Here is a 27,785-nt window from a genome sequence, read left to right as displayed (position 1 = left end):
CAACCGGAATCGAACCCGCGTCATTCGGGTCAGCAGCCGAGCACCGTATACCCACTGAGCCACCGCGGCGGGTTCTTCACGATTAATTACACGTTCTTATTTGCTATGTTAAAGAGCCTTTGAAAGGGGCTCTCAATAATGGTGCCGTGTGCCTGAGATGTTAAAGGACCCCGCTTTACGAATATCCTCCAGCAAGAATTTTTTTTTTTTCATCCGTTTTGTATAAGCTGTCTAATCTGTATAGTCAAAATTTGAATTTCAGCATCTTTGCGCCTTGCCCTCTCCTCTCGTCACTTTTTGCACTCTGGAAGGTCGCGCTCCTCCGCCGGCCCCACCACGGCAGACCCCCCCCCCCCCCCCCCCCGGGGGGCGGAGCTTCCTGACCTGCCGGAGCGACGCCGCTGACTGGCCGCGGCCATGGTAGATCTGTGACGTCTGAAAGAATCTAACCAATAGCCATCTCTTAACCTTCATACGCAGGGACGTGAAACAGAGGAGGGCACGAGTATGAAAAAGTCCCCGGAAAGGAGTCGCCAATCTTTGGGCGCGATAGTGGGTTCTCTGTCGTGTATGGAAGTGTATAATTTAATTAAGGAATTAATGACAACACAACGTATAGTGATTAGCCAGTTTATGCACTCTGCTCAGAGGGTGTTTCAGAGGCCGCTTTAGATGAGAAACGAAATTCGAGCTTTGAATCTTTTCAAAGGACTATGTGCAAGGTCTTTTCCTGCTCCGCCGTTGAAAAACAAGGCAATTACGAGCTATGACGATTCCTCATTTGAAGTGCAGTTTACAAGAAGCTCGCTAATGTTCGGTATGATCGAAACAGCGCAAGGCCGAAGGCGAAAGAAGAGAGCAGAGGAAAGGAGGAAACGGACAACACAGCGCTCAACACGTTCGCACGTCAACACGAGGAACGGCCGCAAAACGTAATGGCAGATGAGACAAGGCTTAGCCATGGTTATATTTCGGCTACAGGCACCAAAGTCCCGAGTGGTGCTTTTTTTTTTTACATTGAGACCCACAGCAGACAAATGCCTCGTGCTATATAGGACTTTTTTGATAGCTTTTGAAAACTCGGCGGACTTTTTTCAGTGTTTATTTCAGAATGTAATTTTAAGTTCTCACCTCCGAGTATTATTTTCTACAGAATAATTACAGGCTTTTCTTCGGTGACGTGTTAATTGTGGCATTTTTTTTCGGTCAAGCATAATTAACTTATGCCTCATGGCAGACTTCTCGAATAAAAAAGAAATACCCGGAAATTATTGACAAAAGCATTTTTGAGCGGGAAACTTTTTATGAACGCAGTTTTTTTCATATAACGTACAATTTCACTTCAACAATCAATATATCCGCAGATCATCCGACGTCAGTCTTGTATTTCCTTCTATTAATGTTTTTGCTATCGTCAAAAGCGTTCCCCGTTGCTTTTCTATGGCAGTCTTAACTGTTCGATACGATCGATGGAAGCACTTTAAAAGGAAGATTTTGCTGTATATAAGAAGAATGAACCATCAGCTACATGTAAATTACAATTTTCCAATTTTCAAAAATTTTGCACTGGAATGTTGGACATAGGTCACATGAGATTGTCTTGATTTTTTGTTACCGCGCAAGTGTAATCTAGAGATTCGATTTTCTCACCGTATGAGCAAAGACAATATTTTTTCTATTTATTTTTATTGCCTGCCCTAAAGAATGTCTCGCCGTGTCCCCGTCTCCTCATCGAGTGTAAATGGTATACACAACAGCCAGCTAGCTGTGGCGTACAGTCGGGGACAAAAGTCTCTGGACCGCGCGTTCTCTAACCGAAGCCCATAGCTTCAATGTTAAACTGCAGACTGGTGACCACACTTGCGAAGGGGAAAGAAAACAAAACTGACTTTCACATCCACAAGTGTGGTACGCCGACAGCCACCAGCTAATAGTAGAGATATCGGTTTCGTTTATGGAACACGTGGTCCAGAGACTTTTGTGTCCGACTGTAAATGTCAACGACACTGACCTTTATCGGTTGAAGGGACACTGAGGAGAAATTGTAGTTGGCCTTTACAAATAGACTTCGTCATTATAGCGCCAAAAAGGTCACTTTCACCGAGAACGCGGCTTTTGTAAGCTAGAAAGGCACAACAAAATGCAAGTGTCGCCATCATCGGCTCATTTCGCAAGTAAAGTGCGTGCATCGACATCGGTTTTTCTGCGCGGATCCCTGATGCTAAGCTACCCCGTCATTCACTTCAAAACTGTGATCACGGAGTCCTTTTCGATGAGGACGTCACGAGTTAGAGTAGAGTGGCGGGAAAAAATTTGAATTCACTTTTCTAAGAGATAAATGGGCTGCTATTTCCCTACGCCACTAACTGATAGGGTCACTCTACTCGTATTCCAAACGTCTCTATTATAAACGACCAACTAACCAACCGGATCAACCAACGACCAACCGCACGCGAAATTCGAAGGACGTGGGATTGGATCCCAGCGGCAGCATGTGATTGCTTTTCTTCTGCTTTATTATCAATTATATTTAAGCGATAAGATAATTACCCATTAATCTCAAATAAGAAAAAAAAACATCCTTTATGCTGCTTGGTTTCGGTAACTATTGTCTTTCGTCATTTATGTAATTATGAGCACCTCTTTTTCCTTCACTTGTCTGCTTAGCCCCTTTTAAAACATTATAAGTTACAAACTCAAGGAGAGCCGTAAAACCAATTTTTACTATAGGCGGATACCAAGGGCGTAGCCATGGGGGGGGTTGGTTTCAGGGCATCCCCCGAAATTTTCTGAGTGCTGCATTCTCCCCTTGCCCCTTCCTTTCTGCGTTTTTTTTCCGCACGTGCTATTCACTCTGCATCGATATAGTAAAATATAAAAAAGAAAAAAAGAACAGTGCTGGTCAGTTGACAAAAATAGCTCCTGTTTTAAGAGGAAGTCGAAGTTATTGCAGCAAATAGTCACTCCACTTCCCCTTCGCGCGATGTATGCCACTTCTTTTAATTGTAGGCACAGTTCACCCAATTAAACATACCTTTGCACGTCAGCCAACTTTTTCATCCTTTGCATTGTCCTCAAATGATCCTAAACTATCGCGAAAATAAAAAATGCGTTTCTTTAAAGCGCCTCTGCGTCCGGGCGCAGGTTCACATGCATGAGGTAGAAATTTGACAAATGCCCTACGTTCGCAGTTGCTGACTTTGTTGTATATTGTGTTGTATATTATTGTATATTGTGTTGTATATTATATGAAAATATGGTAAATATTCGCGATTTTTCGTACGTATGTTTTTTTTCGTGAGAAAATAAATGTTCCTTACAAATCAAGTACTTGGAGTCCTGTGCGCTCGTATTATGTAGATATGGAAGTGAACGAAACAACTAACTATACCCCTTTGGCTTTGTTACAGCAGAAATATGACGAAGATATTGCTTGGGCGCAGACTATTTCTTTTTATGTTTTTACCGGCTGCGTATAAAACCCCCCGAAAAATATTTCTGGCTACTCCACTGGCGGATACTACTTATATCTGTAGTGAAGTTTCGCCCCCATTCAAGATCGGCGCACATAATTCCTCCACGACGAAAACGTAGTCCGACGGTTGAAACTTTTCTCGTTACCTAAACGAGAAGCTTGTCACCAGAAAAAAAAAGAAATTAATGAACTCCAGGATTTTGATTCCTGTCTAGTTTAATAGAGTCAAGCATCAAAAAGCTGGTTTCGTTTACTGTTGCGATTGGCTGCAGCGGAATAATAAGGACGCCACAGACCATGGCCAAGTATTACGTATTACAACCTTCAGTTTCTTTATTTTTTTTTAGTTGTATCCAGCTATACGAACAATAACAGGATGGAGCTGTGTTCGATGACAACGATGAAAGTCCTCGCAGTCGTTTGGCTCATGTACTCGGGTTGTGCAACTGCGGAGTACGTCACTGGTGCTAATGGCCTCCGTTTTCCTCGCTAGTAAGCCTGGATCCCTTTATCACCGCGACATCCGCTAATTTGGATCTTGTCCCCGCAGGCAGATTTGAATGCATCGACGCTATTCAAGCCTCCGCCGTTCGAACTAAGTTGCGTCAGGAAAACGAAGCCATTATTACATGGCATTTCTATATTGGGCACGGCATTGTGTAGATGGTCACGGAATTCGCTCGGGGAGGGGAAAAAAAGCTCTCTGGTGTTGCGTAAGGCACCGGAAAGGCAAGATGTATTGTCCCGTGCAGTGACAGCGAGAACGTTCCTATTTGCGCATGTTACGTGCTTATGTGCCACGTGACACTGCAGTCCTCCTCTACGCTTGTTAAGTAATGAAGATGGTGGCGCCTGTGACGTAACAAATACGCAGCGTGTGTCGCGTATGGCGCGCTTTGAAGGGACACTGCAAATGAATCGAAGTCTGCCATTATAACCGCTTGCTAGTAACAAAGGGACCACTTTCGCTGGAAACCGGGCTGTTATGAGAAAGAAAAGGTAAAAAAACTAAATACAGATGTCGCCACTTTACCGCCCGTTTCAGCAGAGTGCGGCGACGTCAAAACGGCTTTTATTTCTATTTTATTTTTTCCAGCTCGCAGACCTTTTCAGTCTTGAAGCCACACGTTTCGTCCGAGTGGCAGAGAACAAATATTTCATTTTAAAATTAAATTCCCTCAGCCGTCATTTGCTGTCGTACAAAAATCAACATAGCCAAAAAGAGAGGACAGAATACTCCATTAGTACTCCAACATAGCTGTATTCATGTTTGGAGTGCAGGGTAGAAGCTAGGCAGCGTATTCTCTATCACGGCTCGACATGCGAATGGTACACCAGGCTCTCTCCGGGGTCCCACAGGGTTTCGGCCCAACCCTGTTTTCCCCCTATGTCAACGATCTTAGCCAGTCCACAGATATACTGCTCATACAATATGCGGATGATACGTCCATCGTCTCCCGCCTTGCCTCTCCACGTTACTCCGCCTAGCTCCAGGACTACCTCCAGGAAATCTCCCAGTGGGTTTCTCTTAACCACCTTGCAATGAGCTACACAAAGTCTGGTGCGATGCGGTTCCGCGCCAGTAGGAGCATCTCTAGGCCTGTTTATCCGGAACTGCAATTCGTGGAGTCTAGTCCGTTTCGATCCACAGCGTCGTCTTCCCGCTGGCCTGGGTTATACACTCTAAACCCGAATTTGACTGTATGGGAATAAAAGGGGAGAGTTTACTCCCTTTTTATGCCTTTCTCTTTAGAGTTTATCTGTGCAATTCACATGCCGTGGCTTCAGCCCGACGTACTCAGTTTTGTGTTGTAAAGCCCTGCGGTTCAGAGACCTTCCCAACTCTGTACACTGCCCATGTTGTGACCCGATCGGAGTTCTGCGCCTCCGTATGGAATCTCCACCAAGTTCGGCTTTCCGAACGACTCAAAATTTGCGTACAAAGACGGGTCACGAGAAAACCTTGTACGCTCTCGGTTTGACCAACGGCGTGATTCCCAGCTGCGCCAGGCTGAAGCAACTGGGGAGGCGGAGCCTGGAGCACCGCCACCCAATGGTCACTGGAGCTCCCATGGACGTCCAGCAGACGTCCTAAACGTCCTCAGGACGTCCTGAGAACGTTTAGGATGTCTGCTGGACGTCCGTGGGACTTTAATGTCCACTGGGCACCCAGCGGCCCACCTTGGCCTCCTCTGTTCAGCACTGGGCGGCTCGCTCGACGGTGAATACCTCAACTCCGCCATCAGGCGTAATAAGCGCTGCGGGCGGCCCGAGCCCATGCACGCCCCTATGTCCGCCATGAGCATTCTGTTGTTCCGGCTGCGATAACCGACTTTCTGGCAGTCCCAAAGGCCCCTCGGGCGCCCAACCCTGTCGACCGTGAGGAGGTCACGGCAGCTGCACCGTGCCGTCACTTAGTATCTTTGTATGCGTGAGTATTTCGTGTGCGTGCGTGCGTGCATGCATGCATGCATGCATGCGTGTAAGCAATTGGCTCACCGGCAAGCTTGCATGGGTTATGCACTTTTCGGTTCAGCCTTGGACGCTACTTCACGTACTTTTCTTTCTTTTTTCCCCATTGTATGTGCAAGTAAAGGTTATTATTTATTATTATTATTATTATTATAATTATTATAGTTTTATTAAGAACGAAATCTGGATGGAATCGCAACCGAAATAGCCAATTTGGTCAAGATTGCCCGATTTCTTTCTTTACGTTTTTTTCCGTAACCCTCGGGCCTCCATATGTCTCGTGACGAGAAATTATAGCGCAATATGATGTAAAAGATGAGAAAATGACAATTTTTTTTATAAGTGGTGGTCGAAAATTGTGAGCCAATCGCAGTTGTAATGGTCCCGGCGCATCGAGGATTCCGTGAGTTTCCGACGACTGAGCACCGCCCCATTATAGTATCGCCGTAATGAGGAGAGGTCAGAGCTTCCAGTGTCGGCTTCAATGCCGCATTTCTCAAGGCAAAAGCGTACGTGGCGATAAAGGCGGTAATTGCGTGTATGATCTATAGGGTTGTTTTTCTAAACTTTCGCACTTTGCGCGATCGCGATCACTCATCCCTTAGGTAACGGATGACAGCAGAATGATTACCTTTGTTGCGCATGAATCCTGAGACGTTGAGGAATGCAATAAACCTCTTGATTTTTCTGCGTATATACAGGCAGTAGTTTGCGTAAGAAACGTTTTCATGCAATTGCATGGCACCGTAGCGTCAGCAGAAATTTTGGTTTCACAGCAAAGCTTTCTCGGCAACTTTATCGTGTCCTTCCAGCAACTTCCCTCTATTACAAATAAAGAGGCATATCCCCCCCCCCCCCCCCAACCCTTCTTTTTTAAACAAGAACGCGAGAATGCCGTCAGTGAACGACGGGTTTTCGTTTGGAAAATATGGTCAACCTTGTAGAGGACGCACCATATTCTGCAAGTTGTCCATTGTAATTGCTTTCCGAACAGTTGATATTGCTCCAAGGGATATGTCTCAATAACCTACAACGCCTATGCTTCATTCTTCCAATTTTCCAGTGCTAGTCAGCGCGCCGAATTTTTAAGTATACCTAATTACGTGCCCAGTGCTGCATTACATGTAGTACGGATGAATTTTAAGAGTTCTAAGCCTTTCTGTACTAATACGGTGACGTCATGCGTCATGGCGGCAGGTCGGAAACGCCCTCAGATTAATAGACGCTGCCTACTTGGTGGTTTATTGATGATGATGATGATGATGATGATGGTGAATTTTTATGGTGCAAGGGCAACTGTGGCAAGGAGCGCCATGACACAAGATTTTTTTTTTTCGTCTTTACTCAAGGTGGGGTCAAGGACTCATTTCCCAAGCATTTCACCCTAAATAAGCCAAGCACCAGGCAGGGAAAGCTTGTACCCATTTTTTCAACGCAGGGTACCAGGCGGCACTGGGGATCGAACTCCGCACCTGTGAGGAGGATGTTCAAAGGACTATAGGCCACCGTTGCTGTAGGTAATGGTTTAATGGCGGCTTCGCGTGGTCTCGTTGACCCGGCGACACGTTACGACAAAAAGCTGAGGCCTCCTGATTATGCGCATATATTTGCAGCGTAATACTCAGTTGGTCGGGAACGCGCCAAGAGAAAAAACTCAATGGCAGGAAGTATGATGGGAGAAATTCTTGTCGCCCTATCGCTGAGAACCATCGGAAGGACGGTCTCTTGTTTGGCATGGTGACAGTCGCTCCCAGCCTGATTATTTCTGGGGATCACAGTGCGCCTCTAATCTCCCCTTTGTGACTCACTTTTGAAGGTCGCGAAGGGGGGGGGGGGGGGGGGGGAGTTGAAGCTTTTGAAGGTCACCATCACCAGACCCGTACTCATTGTTGTCGGTTCCAGTTCATTTATGCTCCGTGGGGTATGGCTCAATACGTAGACCCCCCCCAATAAAAAAAAATCGCTTAACTGTACGTTTTGCTGGGCTAGTTGGTGTGACATTGTGTTCAGGAAAGAAAAAACAGGGCTAAATTCTACACAAACCACACAGAAAGACGTCGTCCTGTCCGTCTTTCTGTGTGGTTTGTGTAGAATTTAGCGCTGTTTTTTTCTTTCCTGAACACAAAAATCGCTGACATTCCTAAAATTTCAACTGCCAAAAGAGTTCGGAGAACCTACAACAATGAGTGGGTCTCAAAGAGTGGTGACGAATACGAGATTGTTGCGCACCGTGATGGGTTCGATGTTGTCCCTTATGCGGATGTAAACGCGGACTGGAGTCTACTTCTGCCGCTTTCGTGTAAACGCGGGTGTAATCCGCGTTTACTTTAAAATCGACTCCAGTCCACTGACAGTAGAGGGTACGAGTCGCGCCTTTTCTTCTCAAAACCTGCACTTTCGGTCGAAAAATCCAGTGAAGATGTATTCTGTCGCATTCATGTAAACGCGACATGCTGCGTCACGTCTCAATCAATTCCGCAGCAAGACGACAGGGTGAATTCCACTTGGTACCAGACCGCCTGCCACATCGTGATTTTGCTCACAGCAGTGTTTATGTTTATTTGTGAATAGTTATGTTATGACACCTCATGCTGAGACCGACATTAAATGTGACCGAGACCGAGATTAAATGATATCACAGTGACCTCGCCTCATGCACAGATCACCCGCTCGGCCACACACCCTTCAACTCCTCTGCAAGCGCCAATAAATCTAAAGCAGCTTTTACGCAGTCATCTTAGCGAAGTCTGTCCAAACGTATTTTCAGCAAATATATTAAAAGTAAAAATTTATTCAGAATATAGAATCAAAAGGCAGCCTCAAATGCAACGCGTACAGTTTACGCCTTCTTTTTTTTTATTTTAAATCATTTGAGTGTTGCAGCGCTAAACGCGAGCAATGCGAATGCTGCTTGTTATGCGGGTCGCCAGTGCTGCAGACGACGTGTATTATAATTCATTCTGATCCCACCAGGAAAATAAATCGTCCAGCCTTGGTACTGAAAAAGCAAGACCGTCGTATGCCATTTTTGCTTGAACTTTCAGCGCGAATAAGCGAGCAGTTTAACCGAGAGAAGCATTTTACGGTGCGCGTTTAGCGTTGCGACGGTCTATGATGGCGGCCTGGAAAGCGGTGCCTAAGTGTTGAAACGCCATTTTGTTCCTTAAGTGAAGTCCCAAACTCAGGCTCGAACGAATCGAACTGGACAAAGAAACCTTGAGGTATCGTCGCATACGGTAACTTCTGCTCTATCGACTAATACTAAATGTATGCATGACCATTCGACGCGGTAGTGATATTCATGTGACAAGGCTTGACTGAAGACCTGCCATTTCTTTTGTTAGAAACTGATAATTTGCTATATAATGTTAACACCTTCCTGAAATTTATTTGTATGTTTTGGTACAGTCTCGTACAATGAACGATGAACACGTCCTTGAGTAGTTCACTATCGTCCTGCTTTAACCAAAATGCCAGTAAAACTAAATTATTGCACAAATAAGTACAAATGCATTACATGCGACGTACAGAGGTTCGAAAAGACTGCGGGAGCGCGAAACTGACCCATTTGCAAGAACCTACTGCGCTACGCTTCACGCTATGGTGATCACGGCTCTAACGCCGGTAGATTACGAACAGAAGTAGGTTATCGAAAAACAGATTGGGATATAACGGCGTATTTTTTCCGTATGTTAAAGGCGCAAGTAGCTGTTATAACTAAGGGGATCGTCAAAAAAAGCAGGCAAGCACATTAATACCCGTGCCACACGGACAGATTTAATGCCATTAAGTGCTTACTGCCTTAAGTTTTAATGGCATTCGTGTGGTGCCACACGCATAAATTTAATGGCATTAGCCTTACTGCCATTCGCGACCTACTGAGTTCGCCACAACTCATTCGCCCGTGCAATGTGTACTCACGTTCCCATTCCACACGCAGAAAAGCATGCAGCTTTGTCAGTTACAACTGCCTAGCCCACTATAAAATGGTTAATTCTTAACTTTCAGCCAGATGAGGCACCTAAACCGCATTTTCGATGCGAAGAGCGCCATTTTAACCAGCCTTATTGACTGGTACTCTCGACTTATGTGCTGACATGCGAGTTTATGGCTACTTTTTCGACTTGTAAAGCAGGAACAGCAGTATTTTCTGGAGAATCGTTTTTACATTACATTTGAACATCATTCACGATATATTCTGCTCATAGGAATGTTTATATTAAGATGAAACTTTTGACTAACTTGAAAGCGTTATCGTCATCGTCACTTTCGATAATGGCATTAAAAATGGACGTGTAGCACCAACTCCGAAAATAATGGCATTAACAAACTTAAGGCCTTAAGCATTTACTGCCATTTCTTGTGCGCGTGTGGCACGGGTATAACTGACTCACCAGCGACGAATCCCGAATCACGTGGCAGATGATTTTCTTGAAGAGGCGGTACAGCCAGCCGGTGAACTTGGCCGTCACAGGAACCATCACCAAATGACGTCACCACAAGCGTGGCATACGGCGCTGTCAGCAGCTAGCAGACGATAGTGACGCTCTTGGTGCAGACGATGTTTTGTTGCAAGCCACCTGAACAAAACTTATTCCAGTTCTTCCCTTGCTTCGATGCTAATCCAAAGTTTCGTAATCGGCGATACTGGCGTAGACGCAGAATCACTCGAAGCAAGTTAGCATGCGCACCAAATGCTTTCAAGTACAAAATAAATTAAAATGTTTTCAGCAGCGTCGACATCAAGCTATGCGTTATCATAGAACTGATAACTTCAGTTGCGGTCTGTGTCGATGGAGTCTGACAGCACATGGAACATGAGTATTAACGCACCACGCAGCAGAACACAGTATCACAGAAATAGAAGCCGGGTTCTGGCTTTTTTAAAGGCTGAAACACGCTCTGAAAGCCACAAACTCGTTACTTAACTAGCACACAGTTTTGACTTCAGGTCCAAGAAGCAGTTGAGATAGCTGCTAACAAAGCCATAAGCAACTCCAAAACTGCTGTCCTCAGTAGCAGACGACCCGGACCCGGCGACTAGCAGACGACGATGGCGATGCTATAGCAGACGACCCTTGCGAGGTTGTAGCAGATGTCGCTTTACTTAGCTAGCACACAGTTTCGGCTTCAAGTGCAAGTAGCAGTTGAGGTAGCTGCTAACAAAGACACAAGCAACTTCAGAACTGGTATCCTCAGTAGCAGAAGGCCCGGCGACTAGTAGACCAGGGTGGTGACGCTGTAGCAGACGACGCTTGCGAGGTTGTAGCAGACGACGCTGGCAACGTTACGGCAAACGACGTTGGCAACGTTTCGGCAGACGACTTTGGCACAGTAATAGCAGGCGACTCTACAGCAGACAAAGTCGACAGTAGCAGACGGCTTCCGAAGAAGGCGTGCTCGCACACGCGCTAACTTAAAGCCGGCCCCTCGCACCACCGACGTATTTACTCCGGCGGAAAAAGCGCGCCAGCGATTTGGTGGTGCTCGCGACTGTGGCGTTTCGCAGACAAGGCGGTAACTCGCTTTCCGAGTCGCCGCCGACACGCCGCGAACGGCAAGCGCCCAAGGATGTCAGGGTCGGGTCGGTCGCCCATCGACGTAGCGCGCCATGAAACGAATCGCCGATCCGGGAAAGAAGAAAGAGCTTGCGGGGGGACGGGAGAGAGGGCGCTACCTTCCGACGGTTATTCGGAGTGGAGACGACGGCGACCAAGACGGCGATGAGGGAGATTAGATCCAATCACGCTCGCGCACCGCACGCTTTGCCTGCGTTGTTTATTCTGTTCTTTCGCGTTGTTTTCTTTAGAACCTCTCCGGCCGTCTCTGCTTCAGCAGAAGCCGGTACGCGTAGTAGAGTGTACGAAAGGCGTCGTAGTCGCCTCCAGTGACACCGTGCGCGCGAGAGGGGGGTGAACGCGCTCTCGCGGGACAAATAAAGAAAAGAAAAACGGTCCGAGGTAAACAGTTCTTGTCTACTCCGCAAGACGCGCTCGCCTTGACTCCTTTTACGTAAGCAACTCCGCTCGCTTCACCTGTGGTGCAAACGCGCGTTCCTTCGCCTGAGTGCAGTGCTGGGCCACACTCAACTTATACCGGCTTATTATCGAGTTGCCCTTTCATCTGGGTTCTCTTTTTTTTTAATCTTGCGGACTGCAGCGGTTCTTTTTTTGGGCTTCGTTGAGGTCGCAACGGTGAATTAGACGCGTTGTTTTTGACGACGTTGCTGCCCATCGCATAGCGGCGATTAGCGTCTCTAGACCGGTTACGCCACGTCGTTTACGTAAGCGAAGAACTCAAGTATGTATCTTCTGGTGATTAATCTCCCGTTTGCTAAAGGAGGGGTGCGGGGGTATAATCCGTATCAAACTGTTTGAAATCAGCTTTTCTTTAAAGGCCCATACCAGGCGCTGCGAGTAAATACTAAGGGCGCTTATTTTTAGTTTAGAGGTCTGTTTTCACCGTAAATCGCTCGTAGGCGGTGGTTGTTGCTGTTGGCTTAGTGCATTCTTGTGCCGACAGTATCTGTCGCGTGTCATCGTGTGCTCTCAGCTCAGAACCGTTCTTCTCAAACGGTCGAGCTTGCGGGGAAAGCAACTCTTCTGTGTCGTATTATATCGTCCAGGTGCAACTGCACACAATTAGCGACCGCGCACCCATTCAACACGGTGCTTACCATGGTGCTTACCATGGTGCTTACCATGGTGCTTACCTCTCCACATGCTTGTAAAGAATTAAGTGCTTGAGATTGGGCTAGTTTGAACGCCGTCATATGCAAGACGTGTGCTGATTAGATTGACAAAGACGGAGTTGAAGACGGCAACCCGAACGGTTAAGCGCAATCTACCAGTTGCTGAGGTTTTATTCTATTCCAGTGGACAAAGGATAGAAGAGCACGTGAGATACGATTCATAAAAAAAATTGAAAGGGAACAAAGAAGACAACACTGAATTGCACTGTGCTGATAGCAAAAATGACAAATTAAGATATGAAACGAAATAAAAAGCTATGAAAAAGTGCAGAAATACCAAACAAATTATTGTGAAGCTCTGCTGCAAAGGGAGGGCGGATATGGGTACGCCACGAAATTCTCCCGCGAAGTAGACATTGCCGTTTGTTTTCCTATATTCAAATGTAACGTCACCCCTTGAATGGAGGCATTTAAGGAAATAAAACTGAACTGAAACTCAAGTCCTTGACCAGAACCTGAGCCGAGTAATCAACTTTTCATGAGTAGACTGTGAGCACATAGGCGTTAGAACCATATATCTGGGAGTAGCTCAAGTCCAGCTTATTCCACATCACTTTTATTTGTGAGGCAGCTGTGGAACGTTGTAAGATGCTGTTATAAACCTATTGATGAGAATTACTAAACCTTCCGATGCTTAGCAAAATCTTGCTTTTAAAGTTCGTCCTCCATTCATATAGAGTAGTTACGACTGCCATAGAAAACCAATGGGCCGCGTTTTTTGACAATAAACCGCAGAAAACTACAGGCGTCCCAAAGTGGAATCTGCGGATGTATCGATCGTTACGGTGGAATCTTACGATATGCAAAAAAAATTAATTTCCTAAACAACTTAACCCGTTTCAAAACGCGTTGGTCCAGAATTTCTGGGTATGACATATGTTGCTAATTGCTCTCAAGGTGCGACGTCGACAGCAAACGAGTTTATTCAGAAGGGAAGGGCCTGAAGTGATAAACGCGAGAGGGTGCGAATAAAACGATCGTGCCTTGCATGCAGCGAACAATGCAACGGTGGTCGAGGGTCACATTGCCTGCCGATCCTTTTACATTTACCTACGGCCGTTTCACGCTGACTAATTCTGCCGCCTACGAGACAGTGTTTCTTTTTCCTCTAAGTATTTTATTAAATATTCCCTCCAAAGCCGTTAATTGCATCCCGCATACATGCTCGGCTCCGTGCCAGCTTTCGGCCGTTGCCACACGCACCGGGTCTGGGAAAACAGCGAGGCTGAGGATGCACCCGTGGGAGCGGGCTTTTCCAAAGACGTTCCAGTTCTTCGAAAGCGGCCTCGATGTTCATACGGAGGCGTAATTACCACGTGACTTCACAGGTGGCCTAGGTCTTCGCGACTAACGACGAGGGTGGAGTGGATGGAGCGAGAAAGTATACGTACACGACTGGACAATGAGGTCTGCGCATGGCGTCGATGTTAAACGATTTGCGCTGTAATAGCTGCGTTCTTGCGGGGCTTACGGGACCGCAGATCGCAATCTCGGTTCGCGATGTGGAGGCGACGGCTCCGTGGTGACAGTTCGCCTTGTCTTTGCTGTTATGCGATGTCAGATGAAATTGCTCTTGCTATTGTATCAATAGTTGCAGCGCGAAAGGGAATACTATGAGCTTTGTGCTAATGACCATATCACATCACATCACCTGACTACCTTAAAGACCCCCAATTAGGGGATATTACATAAGGAGTGGGTACAGATAGAATCAAACTTTATGTACAAAGATTCGTTAAATATGGCAGTGTTCTTTCTTAGCCAAAAGTTTCGAATGTTGGGAAATTGCAAGGTACTGTGAACGAAATATGTGTAGCAAAATTCTTCTTTTAAAGTTTTCATCGGTCATTCGCTTGCATGGAATAGTTAAGACTGCCATAGAAGAATGTGGTACGCTTTTGACGATCGCAAAAACGTTAATAGCAAGAAAATGCTAGCCCGTTATAGTGAAATGTTACAAAATACGAAAAAATTGCCTTCATAAACTGTTCCCGTTCAAAAATGGTTTTGTCGAGAATTGTTGGGTATGCTGACGATTTGCATAAATGAGTTCTGAGTTCTCGGAATGGAATAATTTCGAAATGGAACCGTTTACCGCGCGATATCGTCACCACTATGGGTAATAACAACCTTTTCTCATTATTGCTGTGATGTATCTAGCAGTGCTATTTGTCTATGTGAAATTGACCTATAGCAACCTGGCCCTGTGACGTGTTATTCATTGTTTTAGTGAATTTGAATGTTTTCAGAAAGAAAAGTGTCCTCTTATATTCAGTCTTCATGTACGCACATAAAAATCTCACCTGAAATGTCCCTTGTAATATCCCCCCCCCCCCTTCCACCGCACACACACACTGTAATGTCTTGTAAAACTCGCCGCTGGGTCTATTGTGATAAATAAATAAATAAGTAAAGAGGCAGTCGTATTTTATATTGACGCGTTCAGCTTCTATACGCAGCGAATGGGACCGGAGACCATGGCGGCAGTGTTTGCCGCTTTTTGGAGCAAGGCAATGCGTCCAGTTGAAGCCACCTCCATTAGGACATGTCCACTTTATATTCCAATATGTTTCAGTGTTGAATTCGTCAGTTGGGTGCAGGTGTTATCGTCATTAAGCATAGTAATAAAAAATGGCGACACGTTGAAGACGATGTACGTGTGTGTCCACGTCTCTGTCGTGCGACCCGGCCACGGCAGCATGGAGGCTGAAACGCACCTAGAGTACACTTACTTCCTGAACACTGGCCAAGGACATATCGTCGAGTAAACGGCGGGGTGACACTCGAGGAAATGAATCTCGCGTGACCGGCATAAGTCTTTTTTTTCTTTTTCACTGACTGGGGCTATAAAATATATATTAAAAGTTGGATACAACTCAAGAACGAAGCGGGAGATGTCCCTCGAAAGGAGGCCCTCCAGCAAAGGGCACCCGCGGATTTTCATGACGCCGCGGACAATCTGGCACCCCATGTGATGTCACATTAGCAGGTCAAAGGGGATTAACCACGATGTCGTGTTAATCGGTCGACGCCATTGTCGGAGGGCCTCCTTTGAAGTGCATTTGCCGCTTCGTTCTTGATTTGTATCGGGTTATAGTTTTAGCTGATACAAGATCCTCCTGATACAAGGAGGATCTTGGAAGCTCATGCTGGTGACGAGGGTTAAGGGGGCGACGGAGGCCTACGGAACCATGGACTAAGGAAGACTGGCCACCGCATCTCTACGTATCTATCTCCCCACCCGCTATCGAATAATTATTCCTAACTGGAATTAATTGCTTTTGCTACTGCTTGGAATTGGGACTTCAGTTGCAGCGGAAAAGCTGGCAGTCGTCCCAAACCTCGACAGAATACATGGGTTTCTATATCAGAGGAAAGCCGCGATTACTGAAAATGAGGAGGCTGTGAGGAGAAGAAAGATGCATGCATTTCAGTTGTAGTGTCGTCCACTAGTTCAAAATGGTCTCTCATTGAGTGCTTCTTTTTTTTTCACAAATAGGCACGCTGTAAAGCCCCTTTGGTAAACACGTACGATGTCAAAACACGTTAGCCCGGCTGCTGGCAGTGCATTCAATGGCACATTCGGTGACTAATCCTCAAATTGTTTCCTTTTTTTTTTGTCTGTGTAGAAATATAGTGTGGTTGAACGGCGGAGTCTCCGGAGGCCTCTGTAATCCTACCATCTATAATTTAGACGCACTACCGCCTATCGTGAAGCAAACCAGTTAACATGTTGGCCCGATCGGTCGTTAAATTACTTTCCAGAGAAAGCTATTTGCACGCCTGCCCAGCAAGCTGCCTTCGGAATTCCAAAAACGTGTCACGGAATGGTTGACAGTTCTTAACGCCTGAGGACAAAAACAAACAATTACAGAAGGGAAGGCAGGGATTCCTTACTACAACGTCTCACGAAGGCGTTCGTTGACACCGAACAGTGCTCTAGCAGACCTGCTTTCATATTTCCTATGGGCAAGTCGGCATGTGTTATTGCCAGGAGCGATTCACATTACCGACAAGCATCTTCGCCTTGACTGCATGTATAACGAACAGTGACGTCAACGCCGAAGCGAGAAGTAGCAGAAGACATACATACCGCGGGATCCATACAGAATAATCGCGAGAGTACCGGCAGTGACGATGTGTATCGCCGTCTTCCCGAGATGTCGCTGTAGTTTCTAAGCATAAGTGGCGGACGGTTGAAGTTTTACGGCAGTTAAAGCGATCTGGGGCATGATACTGGGTGGAGGAGAGAACCTACGCATTTACAAGGGCGTACAACGGTCCACGTAGAAAGGAAGATATAGGATAGGCTTGAAAAGAAAAGAGGTATTTTGAGGCGTTGTTCACGGAAAGCCAGGAAGTCGTAGAACAAATCCTAGTCAAATTTGAGGTTCTCTAGTCACGAGCAGCGAAGAAATTGCGAAGGAAAATACTGAAGAAAAATCTTCCAAGCTTTGGGAGTTCAAAAAAACTCACCAGCCGTTGACCTTCGCAGAGTGGTAAGTGGACTGACGCAGATTGACTGCGATAAGTGGGAAGTGGACTGACGCAGATTGACTGCGATAAGTGGAGTGACTGCTTTTGGACTGACTGGGATAAGGGGAATGACGCAGAAGGAAGGAATAGAATTTGAGATCACGGAGAGCGGAGAAGATAGCTGACAAAGCTTGAGCCAGTTATCGCTACCCGATAAATTGTAGCAAACGTCGCCTTGCCGCCACTAAAGGAAAACTCAACTTTCCAGCTGCAGCTTCGAACTCGAACGTCACAGATATAATGAGGAATTTGGTGAGCAATCAACTGCGCTGTAAAATGTCAGTGAGATATAATCTAAAGATACATCGACAGCGACTTTATCAACACGTGCCCAACGTTTGTTCTCTCGCCGCTAGTATCTAACCCCACAAGGCAATATCATCACAGTTAATTTCCCCTCTTGATCTCGTAGAGGGAAATTGGGTTAAAGATGATTGTTGTAGGATGCTTGCCGTCTTGCAGATTCGAATTGCTCAATCACATTGCAAGAGAACACTTCTGGAGAGGTTAACTTTTTATAACAATTAAAAGCACAAAGGAAGATACAAGCAAGGAGAGAATACATTTACACTTGACTGACATGACGTGATGAAACCAGCCCTCGGTCCTGCCGAAACAGCTGGTTTTAAACCCTATGTCCCCGCCCTCAGTGGGGAGAATAACCAACCAGGTAACTGGACAAACACCCACCCAATAAACTATTGGGGAAAGGAAAACATCACCAATCAACAATTCGGAAAGGATAACACAACCAATCAATGATTGGGGAAAGAAGGTAGCTCATCGCGACACCGTACACATATGTACGCTTTCTACCATCACGATTTCGGATAATTATGCTTTCCTGCTGCGAGCTTCGTGAACACTCTCACTTTCCCACCGTCCAGTTGACCCAAGTTCAAGGAAAGTCACTTCAACCCATCTGTTCCGCATCGTCGCTCCTCATGCCTGCAGCTAGGGTGGCAATATCCTGTTGACCACGCTTCAAGCTGTCAACGCACGCCGCTGCAGACATGGGACCAAAGACACGCACTGGACGCGGGTCCACCTCGCCGCAAGTACGTGCACACAGGATGCGACCTAATGAATCTGTCCCTGTCGGGAGTTTGACCTTTCCCGTAATCCTCCGCTACCCGGCGCCCCCCGTATCCCGCTGGGTTGAGCTCAACCCCTTCTCTGCGGTTGTGCGGAGGGCCCAAGAGAGAACGTAATTGGCATTCCACTAACGCGAACCGGATGCGGCAAACGATGTACAGCACCGCGAACTTCACTACCACTCTACACACATACCCAACCTTGTTCTAACTTCTCACCCTGATAACGTTTCGTATCAGGACTCAGTGGCCACTCTACAATCTAATCCGCATTTTCTTGTGAATTCCCACGCCCCTCAAAAAAGTCAAGAAAAGATTAACACCATATGATAAACAGTTCTACTCGTCCTAGCTTCAACTATAAAAAACTCAACTCACGAATTTCTGCCAGCGCTATCCTCGCCATTTTTCTGAATGCTTGTTGAAACTTACCGGTCTGTTCTTTGTTAAGAGCAAAATGTATGCGCTAATAGACAAGCAGATTCCTGCTATCACCATAACTGAGAAATCATTGTCACAAAAAGAAATGGGTTTTTCAAGCTTCCAGACGAATGAACACCGTATGCGTATGAAAAAAGTACCATTTTACAGAAAAAAAAACATCATTATCACTATCTGGCAAAATCAAGCCTTCTTTCATCATACCATTCCTATATACCCCCCGATTGCTCACCAACCCTCATAAATTTTGGGAAACTACCAAATCTACATTCTCCCAGCCTCTAATACTACATGACGAACACAACATTCCTATTTCTGACCATGATGCTTGCTGCTTTCTTAGCTTTATTTGCTGAATGTTCACTAAATAAACTTACAGCGACGTGATAGAGTGATGCCTGGAGATAAACAGGGTGTCCTAGCTAACTTGGTTTATACAAATTTACAGTTCCATTTTTTTTTCGCTCGTCCTATTTGAATAATTAGTCGAGGTAAATAAATTAACTTCTTAAATATAGCTTGAAACGTTCAAGCGTCAATGGGAAAGTTGTAGAGCTGCACAAATATTGTCCAAACCAGGCACTTCCAACGAAAGCCCTCGGAGTTTAAAAAATACCACGTGACAGCACGCTCCGTGCGCCCGGATGCGACAAAGCCTTCTAGAATACTTCTAGGAGGCTTTGGACGGGCCGGCAGATAGCACAGTTTTTTCCTTTCCCTCATCATAGGGACGCTTTGCTCAACGCGGTGACGACGGGGCAGAGAGGACGAACCCGCGAAGCTCCCTCGGAGCGCCGCGCGGTGCTTGAGGGTAGGAGGGAACACAAAAGACTTCCGTGACAGCCGTCGCCGAGTAGGCCCTGCACTCTACACTTAAAAAAAAGAAAAAAAACAGCGCATCGGCACCACCGCCCTTGAACTTGCCACGCTTCCTGGAATTCGAGTGTCCGCTTCGCTCGCCGATAGCCGAGCTCCGAGAGAGACCTTGACGGGCCTCCAGCAACAGCCATGCTACGAGCCTGTTACTGCGCTATATCTGAACACTCCCCTCTGCTCTTTCCCGATGAGCCACGTCCCCCGAATTTCGTGTCCGACGCTCTACCAACTGAGCTACGGCGACGGCTGCCCAATTTCTGCTTTCGGGGCACCGTACACGAAATTCGGAGGTCGTGGGTTCGGACGGAGCCCACCGGCCGCACGTGGTTGTTTTTTTATTCTGTGTTCTAATCAATTATGTCTAAATATATTCAATTTATTAACCTCCCATTGAAGAGCACCACAAATTAAAAAAAAACATCCCCTATGCTCCTGGGTTTCGTGATTGTTGGCTTCGTTCCTGTTTGTCTGGGTTAGTCGGTTACACATTATGACCAATTAATTAAGCAGCGCGAAAAAACGTGGATGACGAAGAAGCAGTACAGACGGGACAAGCACTGACTATTTTATTGAAACAAGCAGGCTACACACTTATAAACAGCAGAGCATCACGTGACAATTCGCCGGAAACTGACAAGACAGAAGGCTCATCCCACAACAGTGAGAAAAAATCGATGGTCGAGCGAATCATGGAGGTAAACACGCGCACAAGCCAGATAATGAAACTCCCTATGATCTGAAAAAGCACCGTCAAGTTATGGGGGAATTTTCTAGCACAAATCATAACAAAGAGGGTCAGCGCGTCATAGCAAAAGCAGTGTCAGGCATTCGTAGCGAGTCAGAGGTATAAAAACCAAAACAAAACACGCAAACCATGGAAACCGCGAAAAGCAAACAACGAAAAAGGCGCAAGAAAAAAGTAAAATGATTAAAGCAGTATGGAAGTCAAGACGCCTCCAGGAATGCGATTTTAGATCCTGATAATGATATTGATGGCGCGCTGACGCACCGGTCGCCGGCCTTGGAAATAAACCAAGCTTCAACAGTCTCCCTCCGACATTTGTCTTTTGCTCCTGCTTTTATCTCAGATTTGTTTAAGGGCGGTTTGCATTCAAATTCACATTCAGATCCACAATCATATCTGCATAGTTTTTTTCAGTTTTTAAAAGGGTTCGCAGATGGCAACCCGAATTAATTATTGTTCACATACAATAATAAAGCAATAAGCAATAATAAATCAATAAAGCAGCGTCCGGACTGACCAATATGGGAATTGCCACATAATTCCGTACACAACGCCCCCCGCCAACTCTGAACAGAAAGGAGTAAAAAGGGAGTAAACTGTCTAGCCCACTCCCTTTTATAAAAGGGACTGCGCCAGAGCGCTTCTCCTAAGCTGAGACGTCCTGTGGACGTCCATGGGACATCCAAGGGAGTTTCAATGCCCACTGGGTTCCAGCGTATCTTTTTTTCGCATTCTTTTCCCTTTTTATCGCCCATGATGATGAATACTCTTGATAGCTTGCACGGCCCACAAAGCACATTAACACTGCACCGTCGTACGTGATATAACATGCATAGGCCCAGTTTTTGCCCTGCAGTCCAGCTGCAGTTTCTTTCCCGCGTTTATTTTCAGCAGAACGCTCTCCGAAACACTGGAGATCACATTTCCTTGGAAGACCGGTCTCACTTGCGCTTCAAAGCTGTCCTTCGAACATTGTTCACGGCGTTTTGTTAAACCCGCTTGAAGGATGTTGGTTGTTATGCCGCGTTTCATGAGCTTGAAGTGTGCGCTGTCGCAAGGACTTTTCTTGAAAGGACTTACCTATGATATCCAACTACCGCTACTCGTTAATCATCGAAGCCTCAACCTAAACGTTCCAACTGACATTCTCTTTTTAAATTTTGAAAAGGCATTTCAGCATAAACAGTTAAGCATAACAGTTAAACATATGCAGTTAAACATAAAATACTACTTATGAAGCTCTCGTGCTTAAACCTTAATTATTCAGCCGAAATGAACGGCTTCGCAACCCTTTCAGTGACAGAGAGAAATTCGCTTGTGCTAACAGACGTTTTTCCCCCTCCGTTATCTCAGCAGTTATCTCGGTTCGCCGGTTATCTAAGGCGTTTCTCAAGGTGCTGTACTTTGACCATTGCTTTCCCTCATTTACATTAATCATCTTCCTGGCAATATTACCTCCTCTAACTTCCGATAATTGGACGACGACTGAGCAATTTTATCGCCTGATCTGTAACAGCACTGACCTCGACACCTTCATCGAGCTTGTCCTTGTGGTTACAGTCTTTTTGATTGCAGTTCCTTGTCTGCTCGACGTCTTTTCGCGCTGATTTCTGCCATGCATATTAACCAACTGGCCCAGTTAACCTTCTGCTCTTATCTTTCAACAAGATCGTACCCGAATCGAATCTTGGTGTAAACTATGGTTAATGTCTGTTAATATCTCGAAGCATGACCACACATCAGTGACACAAGCACCAACACCGCGCTTAAGGCTTCCGCCTCACCGCACTTTAGGTTGTTAAGAGTGGACAACGTGGTCCTGAGAGCCGGGTGTGTCTCATCGCAAAGCAAGGGATATGACGAGGCCTGGCGCCGGCGGCAGAAGCATTGACGACGACGGACGGGGTTGTTGCACTCCAAATCACCGAACCTCCGAACCGATCGAAGGGCGCTGTGTCCCACGGACCTGGGAGAAATTACTGTCAGATGAGTGTCGTCGTTAGGCAAAGATGCGGCGAGAACTTGTGACAGCAGCAGCAACGCTGGAAGCAGAGATGCACAGGAAGCACGGCGAAAGCAGCGGTATACGTTGGCCGAGTCGGCCTTCGGGTCACCGGACTGGATGATGCTACGCAAGGTCACGCTGAGCGAGGCTGCTAATTGAAAGACGCTGTGTCGAAGGAGTCTCGTGCTTCGGCCATCCGGCGGGGGAGTTCGAGAAGGTTCAACCACCTGCGAGAAGACTGCGGGATTCTGCTTTCCCACGGAGGCAACGCACAGAAAACTTGCGGCAGTGGTCAAGGTGACGCATCTGTGTTTGATGACTGTCTTCCCCTTCTCATCCCCCGAGCTGTGAGAGAGCGAGAGAGCTTCAGCACCGCCCCTGCCGTGGGTGGTACCGCCAGCGTCATCAATGGCCCATCCGATTGGACAACGTTATTCGAACCAAGTTCCCCAGTCAGGGATCTGGGGAACGCGAACCGTATTTAACGGGATGTTGTTGTGTGATCGGAGCTTTGCATTCGCTTTTCGATTCGATTCTCTTCTGTAAATATGTAGAATAAACCCTTTTGTACAGTTTCCTCGATAGCGCAGTCCGACAACGTCATTCGGAGCCGGTACCTGTGGGGCTAAACGAGTTAGTCATCACCAGGACCCCTCCGTCTTCAACTCTGGTTCCAGCGGTGGGATAGAAGCCCCATCTTTAACACTGGTTCCAGCGGTGGGCTTGTGGCCCGTTCTCAACAAGGTCAACAAAGTGCCCCCCTGAATTTTTTTTTTTTCCCACGCGCTCTCCCGCAATCCTCTTGCGCAGCCCCGTATGCCCGTTACCATATTGCGATCAGTTTCTTTCACACGACACAGACGATATGGGAATTCGTCGTTGCCGACATTCTACTGACGTCAGCGGTTGGTTGCTACGAAGACCTTGCCACCGTGTGGACCGCTCCAGGTGCTTGGCAAACTCCTAAATAGCTCATTTAAAACAACTTTTATAGTGCGTAGTGAGGCGATATTGTGCACATACTCCGTTTGGAAATCTTGCCAGATTTTTTTTTCCTTCTTCTGGGGCAGGAAAAAAAATGTTAATGGAGCTCTTAAGTTTCCTTACGTGCGGAAATACCAAAGCTTTTCAAGTTCCTTCGCCTCCTCCTAGTCTTGTCTGGGCATGTCCCGTATCGCGTGGTCGAAAACGTGACCAGTGGGAGTCTTTGGTTAGCTGTTAATGTAGTAATGCAATAATCAGCTATGATAATTAATTATTTATTAGATAATTAATTGACAGTAAATTTATTATTGGCCATTATTCAATAACTGTTAGTTACTAGTAATTTGATTGCTTAATAATTAATTAAGCGGATATATTAATTACCGATTAATTATTTTCAACGTTATTGTTATTCGTTCAATTCTGGAGGAACACCTAGAAATTCGCCAGGCTACTGAGTAACTTGGAGTAATTAGCGATATTAATTGCCTTTTTGTTTAATCAGTTATTGTATTCAGTAATTCGGTCATTTAAACTTTCCATTCAACCATTATTACAATTCCGAATCATAATTACACTCTCATCGGATGATCGACAGTTCATGAGGACAGGCTCTGGCCACAGTTGCTGCCCACAGCCAGTGGTGATATTTTATTTACGCCACTCTTGAGGTACGAAATGCGTTCGCATAAAAAAAACTACAACAAAACGTCCCCCCCCCCCCCCCCCCCCTCTTAATTTTTAACGCTTTTTTCAGGCCCTGCCACCTATAGTTCGGACCGAAGTAGTGGCGAGTAGGGCCGGGCACAGTCTGAATACCGGCCCGTGCAGACCTCTAGCACCATGCATAAAGTTATGCTTTGTAGCTTTCCTCGAATCTAAAGCTTGCGTTGTGCCGTTCAAGCATTCCAGTCCAGCGGTTGTGCAATTTCTACAGCATTTAACCAGCATCACTTTATCGCTCTATAATCCCAGAATTCAAGTTCTTTTTTGCTAGCTCATAAGAGGCATGTGACTGAGACTGTGGAAGGGCCATTCGCAATTTTCTAATTGGACTGGCAGTTTTAAGAAACTGAAAGTAACGACGGTGGACACTGCTCAATGTGTTTTACATATATTCTTTGAAAAAATAAATTCGACAGGGACACTTACGACTGCTTACGTATCGGAATGCGAAAAAATTGCTGTCCTTGGGTTCACTGTTAACGCGCAATGTTTATACATGCATTAAAGTTCTTTTCTACGAGTTTATGTGTTTGCGTGTGGGTTGTGCACCTGACCGCAAACTTTCAGACCTTCTCGTTGCCCTGCGATGAGGTTGGCTGAGTTTGCATGAACGAAATGATATATCGAGCACACCCTCACGAATATCTCAAAAAAAACAATTTGGTTTACCTTCTGGTGGGTTCGATAAACACATATATTTTTTTTCTAATTTTGCTTTTCCGCCGCCATATTTGTTGTTTGGGCTTCAGTAGCATGCTTCTAAGCAGTCGCCTTTTGAAATGAGGGACTACATGCTCTTACAAGACTACAGTAATGTCGCGCAAACGTTGCTGATTTTATCCGATGTCTTTCTGAACAATTGTTATTCATGAGTATCGCTGTGCGTGTCTTTCAGGAGGATTATGACATCGGCGTCTTTAGGCCGCCGCGGTGGTTCAGTCCGAAAGACGCGGGTTCGATTCCAGCCGCGGCGATCGAATTTAAACTGAGGCGAAATTCTAGAGGCCCGTGTACTGTGCAATGTCAGTGCACGCTAAAGAACCTCAGGTGGTCGAAACTATCCGGAGCCCTTCACTACGGCGTCCCTCAAAGCATGAGTCGATTTGGGACGTTAAACACCCATAAACCATAAACCAAACCTCGGCGTCTTAGTACCTCGTAAATGAAAGCTCTGCGTTCACCTGCTGTATCAAAGCGAAAATTTTCCGGAGGAGCTAAATAACAGGCGTTCCCACTGTGATCCAGATGGGCCCAAGTCATGCGGACCTTGCAGTGCGTGTTGTCGCAAAGTCTGACGGCATTCCTCAGCTATCATTCTATCGCTCCCGCGTCCCGAGAAGAAAAAGCGAAAACCGTGAGAGTTTTTATCCAACACACATCTGTTTCACTTGGTGTTTCTATGTTCTATCTACAGGTGCGCAAAGACGGTGCACAGAAAGCATCCACTTAAAAACCGCCCGCGCATCTCTGTCGTGCTTTCTACTGCGGGATTTGCATATCGCCGCTGCCCATCTGAATGCGACCACCATCCCACCGGAGGCGGTTGGCATTGAACCCGCCCTACGTCTCGAGGTCATCGCTGGAAGCGCCAAGATTTCGCTCTTCTCGACGGTATACGTTGCCGGGGGTGGGGGGTCGTCGCGGGATCCCGTAAGCTTGATCGGTTGGTCTTCGTAGACAGCACCGTATTCCACGCTTTGACTCGCTTCGCTTTAAATGCGGTTGCTCTTAAAGTGAGCGCGAATCTCAGGATTGAAAAACATCTTTATGGATGGTGGATCTCGTTGACGCCGTGAAGAAACCTGCTGATCTTCTGAGCGAGCTTGGTCTTGCGTGAACCTTTCGCAGTACTGCTGTACTGCTGTCAACGCTACTGTTTCACAATGACGACAGTGTGTTAACGGGTTTGAACTCGAGCAAATTTTCTTTGTCAGGCGTGTAACGGCGATAGCTGTAAACAGGGCTAAACGGCCTGAAAAGCGCGTGCTGTGTTTGTTTGTTTGTTTGTTTGTTTGTTTGTTTGTTTGTTTGTTTGTTTGTTTGTTTGTTTGTTTGTTTGTTTGTTTGTTTGTTTGTTTGTTTGTTTGTTTGTTTGTTTGTTTGTTTGTTTGTTTGTTTGATGATTTGCGCTGCGTTGCTTTGGTTCTGTTTGCTTTGCTCCCTCAGAATGTTTTTACCGCCCTGGCAGGGCGTCACAGGGGGAGTGAGCTGCAGAGCATATGAACTAAAAATTAATTTGCTACAAAATGGGGCAAAATTATAATTAGGTGTAAATTCACGTTTAAAAAAAAGCTACAAATATGTACAGAATTACCGTAAAACTTTTATGGAATGGCATATATAGTGGAAATGTAAAATGAAATGAAGACCAAAAGTGCAGTAAAAATGTTTCATGAGTAATACCGAAAACACTAAACAAAGACACGTGCATTTGCTTCTGCAGTGCAGCGTAACATCATGGCAGGCCAAAAGACAATTAACTGAGATCGTTCTGAACAATTGATGGTATGGAATAGGAGGTGTAGTTGGATCGGCAAGGTGGCTCCGGTCCCGAACTGTTTGCCACAGGCATCGGTTACAGTGCAATAGCCGTTCTGTGGAAAGTTCGCTGAGAGATCACACCACACCAGAGAGAAGGTGTGAGATATGTGGTCCGTGAACTTGACTTCGCTTTCGGAGACATGCTGCGCAACAGCGATGACAAGCGCTATTGGAAAATGTCGTTTAAAAACTTATTTGTCGCGTTCCACGAATTAACAGTGTCAGAGCCGAACGTGCTGTGACTACATCGTGGTAGGAGCAATAAATTTGTGTTCTCGTTATCTGTACAGGTAGCTCGTGCATCAGCAATATGCCGCACACTTGCCGGCGTGTGCTCACTCACGCGCTCAAACCCAACATTTCCTATTATTGTTTTGTTATAATTACTATCATTTACGGATTACGGAATCTCAAATAGGAGACATTGCATGGCGAACAAATAACGTGTCCAACATTCAGTGGCAAAAATTTTGAAAATTGGGAAATTGCACGATACTATTATAGAAATACTGAAGGTAATGGTCCATTCTTCTGTGTATCAAAGTTTTTCTTTCAGAGTGTTTCTATCGATCACGTCGTACAGTTAAGACCGCCGTAGAAAACCAAAGGGGAACACTTTTGACGGTAGCAAAAACTTGAATAAAAAAAATTTAAGACTGTCATCAGGTAATCTGTGGATGTATTGAATGTTATAGTGAACTCTTACATTGTATGAAAAAATTGCGTTCATAAATGGTTTCTCGCTCAAAACTGCTTTTGTCCACAATTGTTGGGTATGATTACACACATAAACACAGAAGCTACCAACATTCTACATGCGCTTTGTTTTGCATCAGTGTGTCTACACCTCCGCTTTGTCTTCGATCATCTACGTGCATGCTCTACTTCACAAAGTCTCCGTTGCGTTAATTAATGGGTTTGATTTTGAGCAAATTCTCTTTTTTCCGAGGTGACCTCCTGAGTTCACAAAGCCGCGCAGATTCTTCGACCCGCCTGGCGAAGCCAACTTCGTCATTGCCTCGGCTCCTCAATCTGGATGACGCCACCCACTTTTCTAGGAGAATAGACACCTAACTTTTGGGTGCATGTTTTCTTTTTTGTAATGAGGCGTAAGGCATTATTATACGTGGATTACCACG

General features: G+C 45.9%; 1 protein-coding gene across 1 annotated transcript in view; it reads right to left on the bottom strand.

The window, feature by feature from the left end:
• LOC149331921 (kelch domain-containing protein 3-like) overlaps positions 1-11,528 on the bottom strand; it is a 63,336-nt gene extending 51,808 nt beyond the window's left edge. Inside the window, exon 1 of the mRNA XM_089556928.1 lies at positions 10,342-11,528. Coding sequence (XP_089413054.1) covers positions 10,342-10,428 — 87 coding nt within the window. The 5' untranslated portion in view covers positions 10,429-11,528. The remainder of the gene's footprint in view (positions 1-10,341) is intronic.
• Between the last annotated feature and the right edge of the window lie 16,257 nt (positions 11,529-27,785).

The sequence above is a fragment of the Amblyomma mixtum genome, chromosome 8 (genome assembly GCF_055824585.1).
Source record: "Amblyomma mixtum isolate Tamu chromosome 8, ASM5582458v1, whole genome shotgun sequence".
Taxonomy (NCBI): Eukaryota; Metazoa; Arthropoda; class Arachnida; order Ixodida; family Ixodidae; genus Amblyomma; species Amblyomma mixtum.
This window is presented reverse-complemented; position numbering and strand designations above follow the sequence as displayed.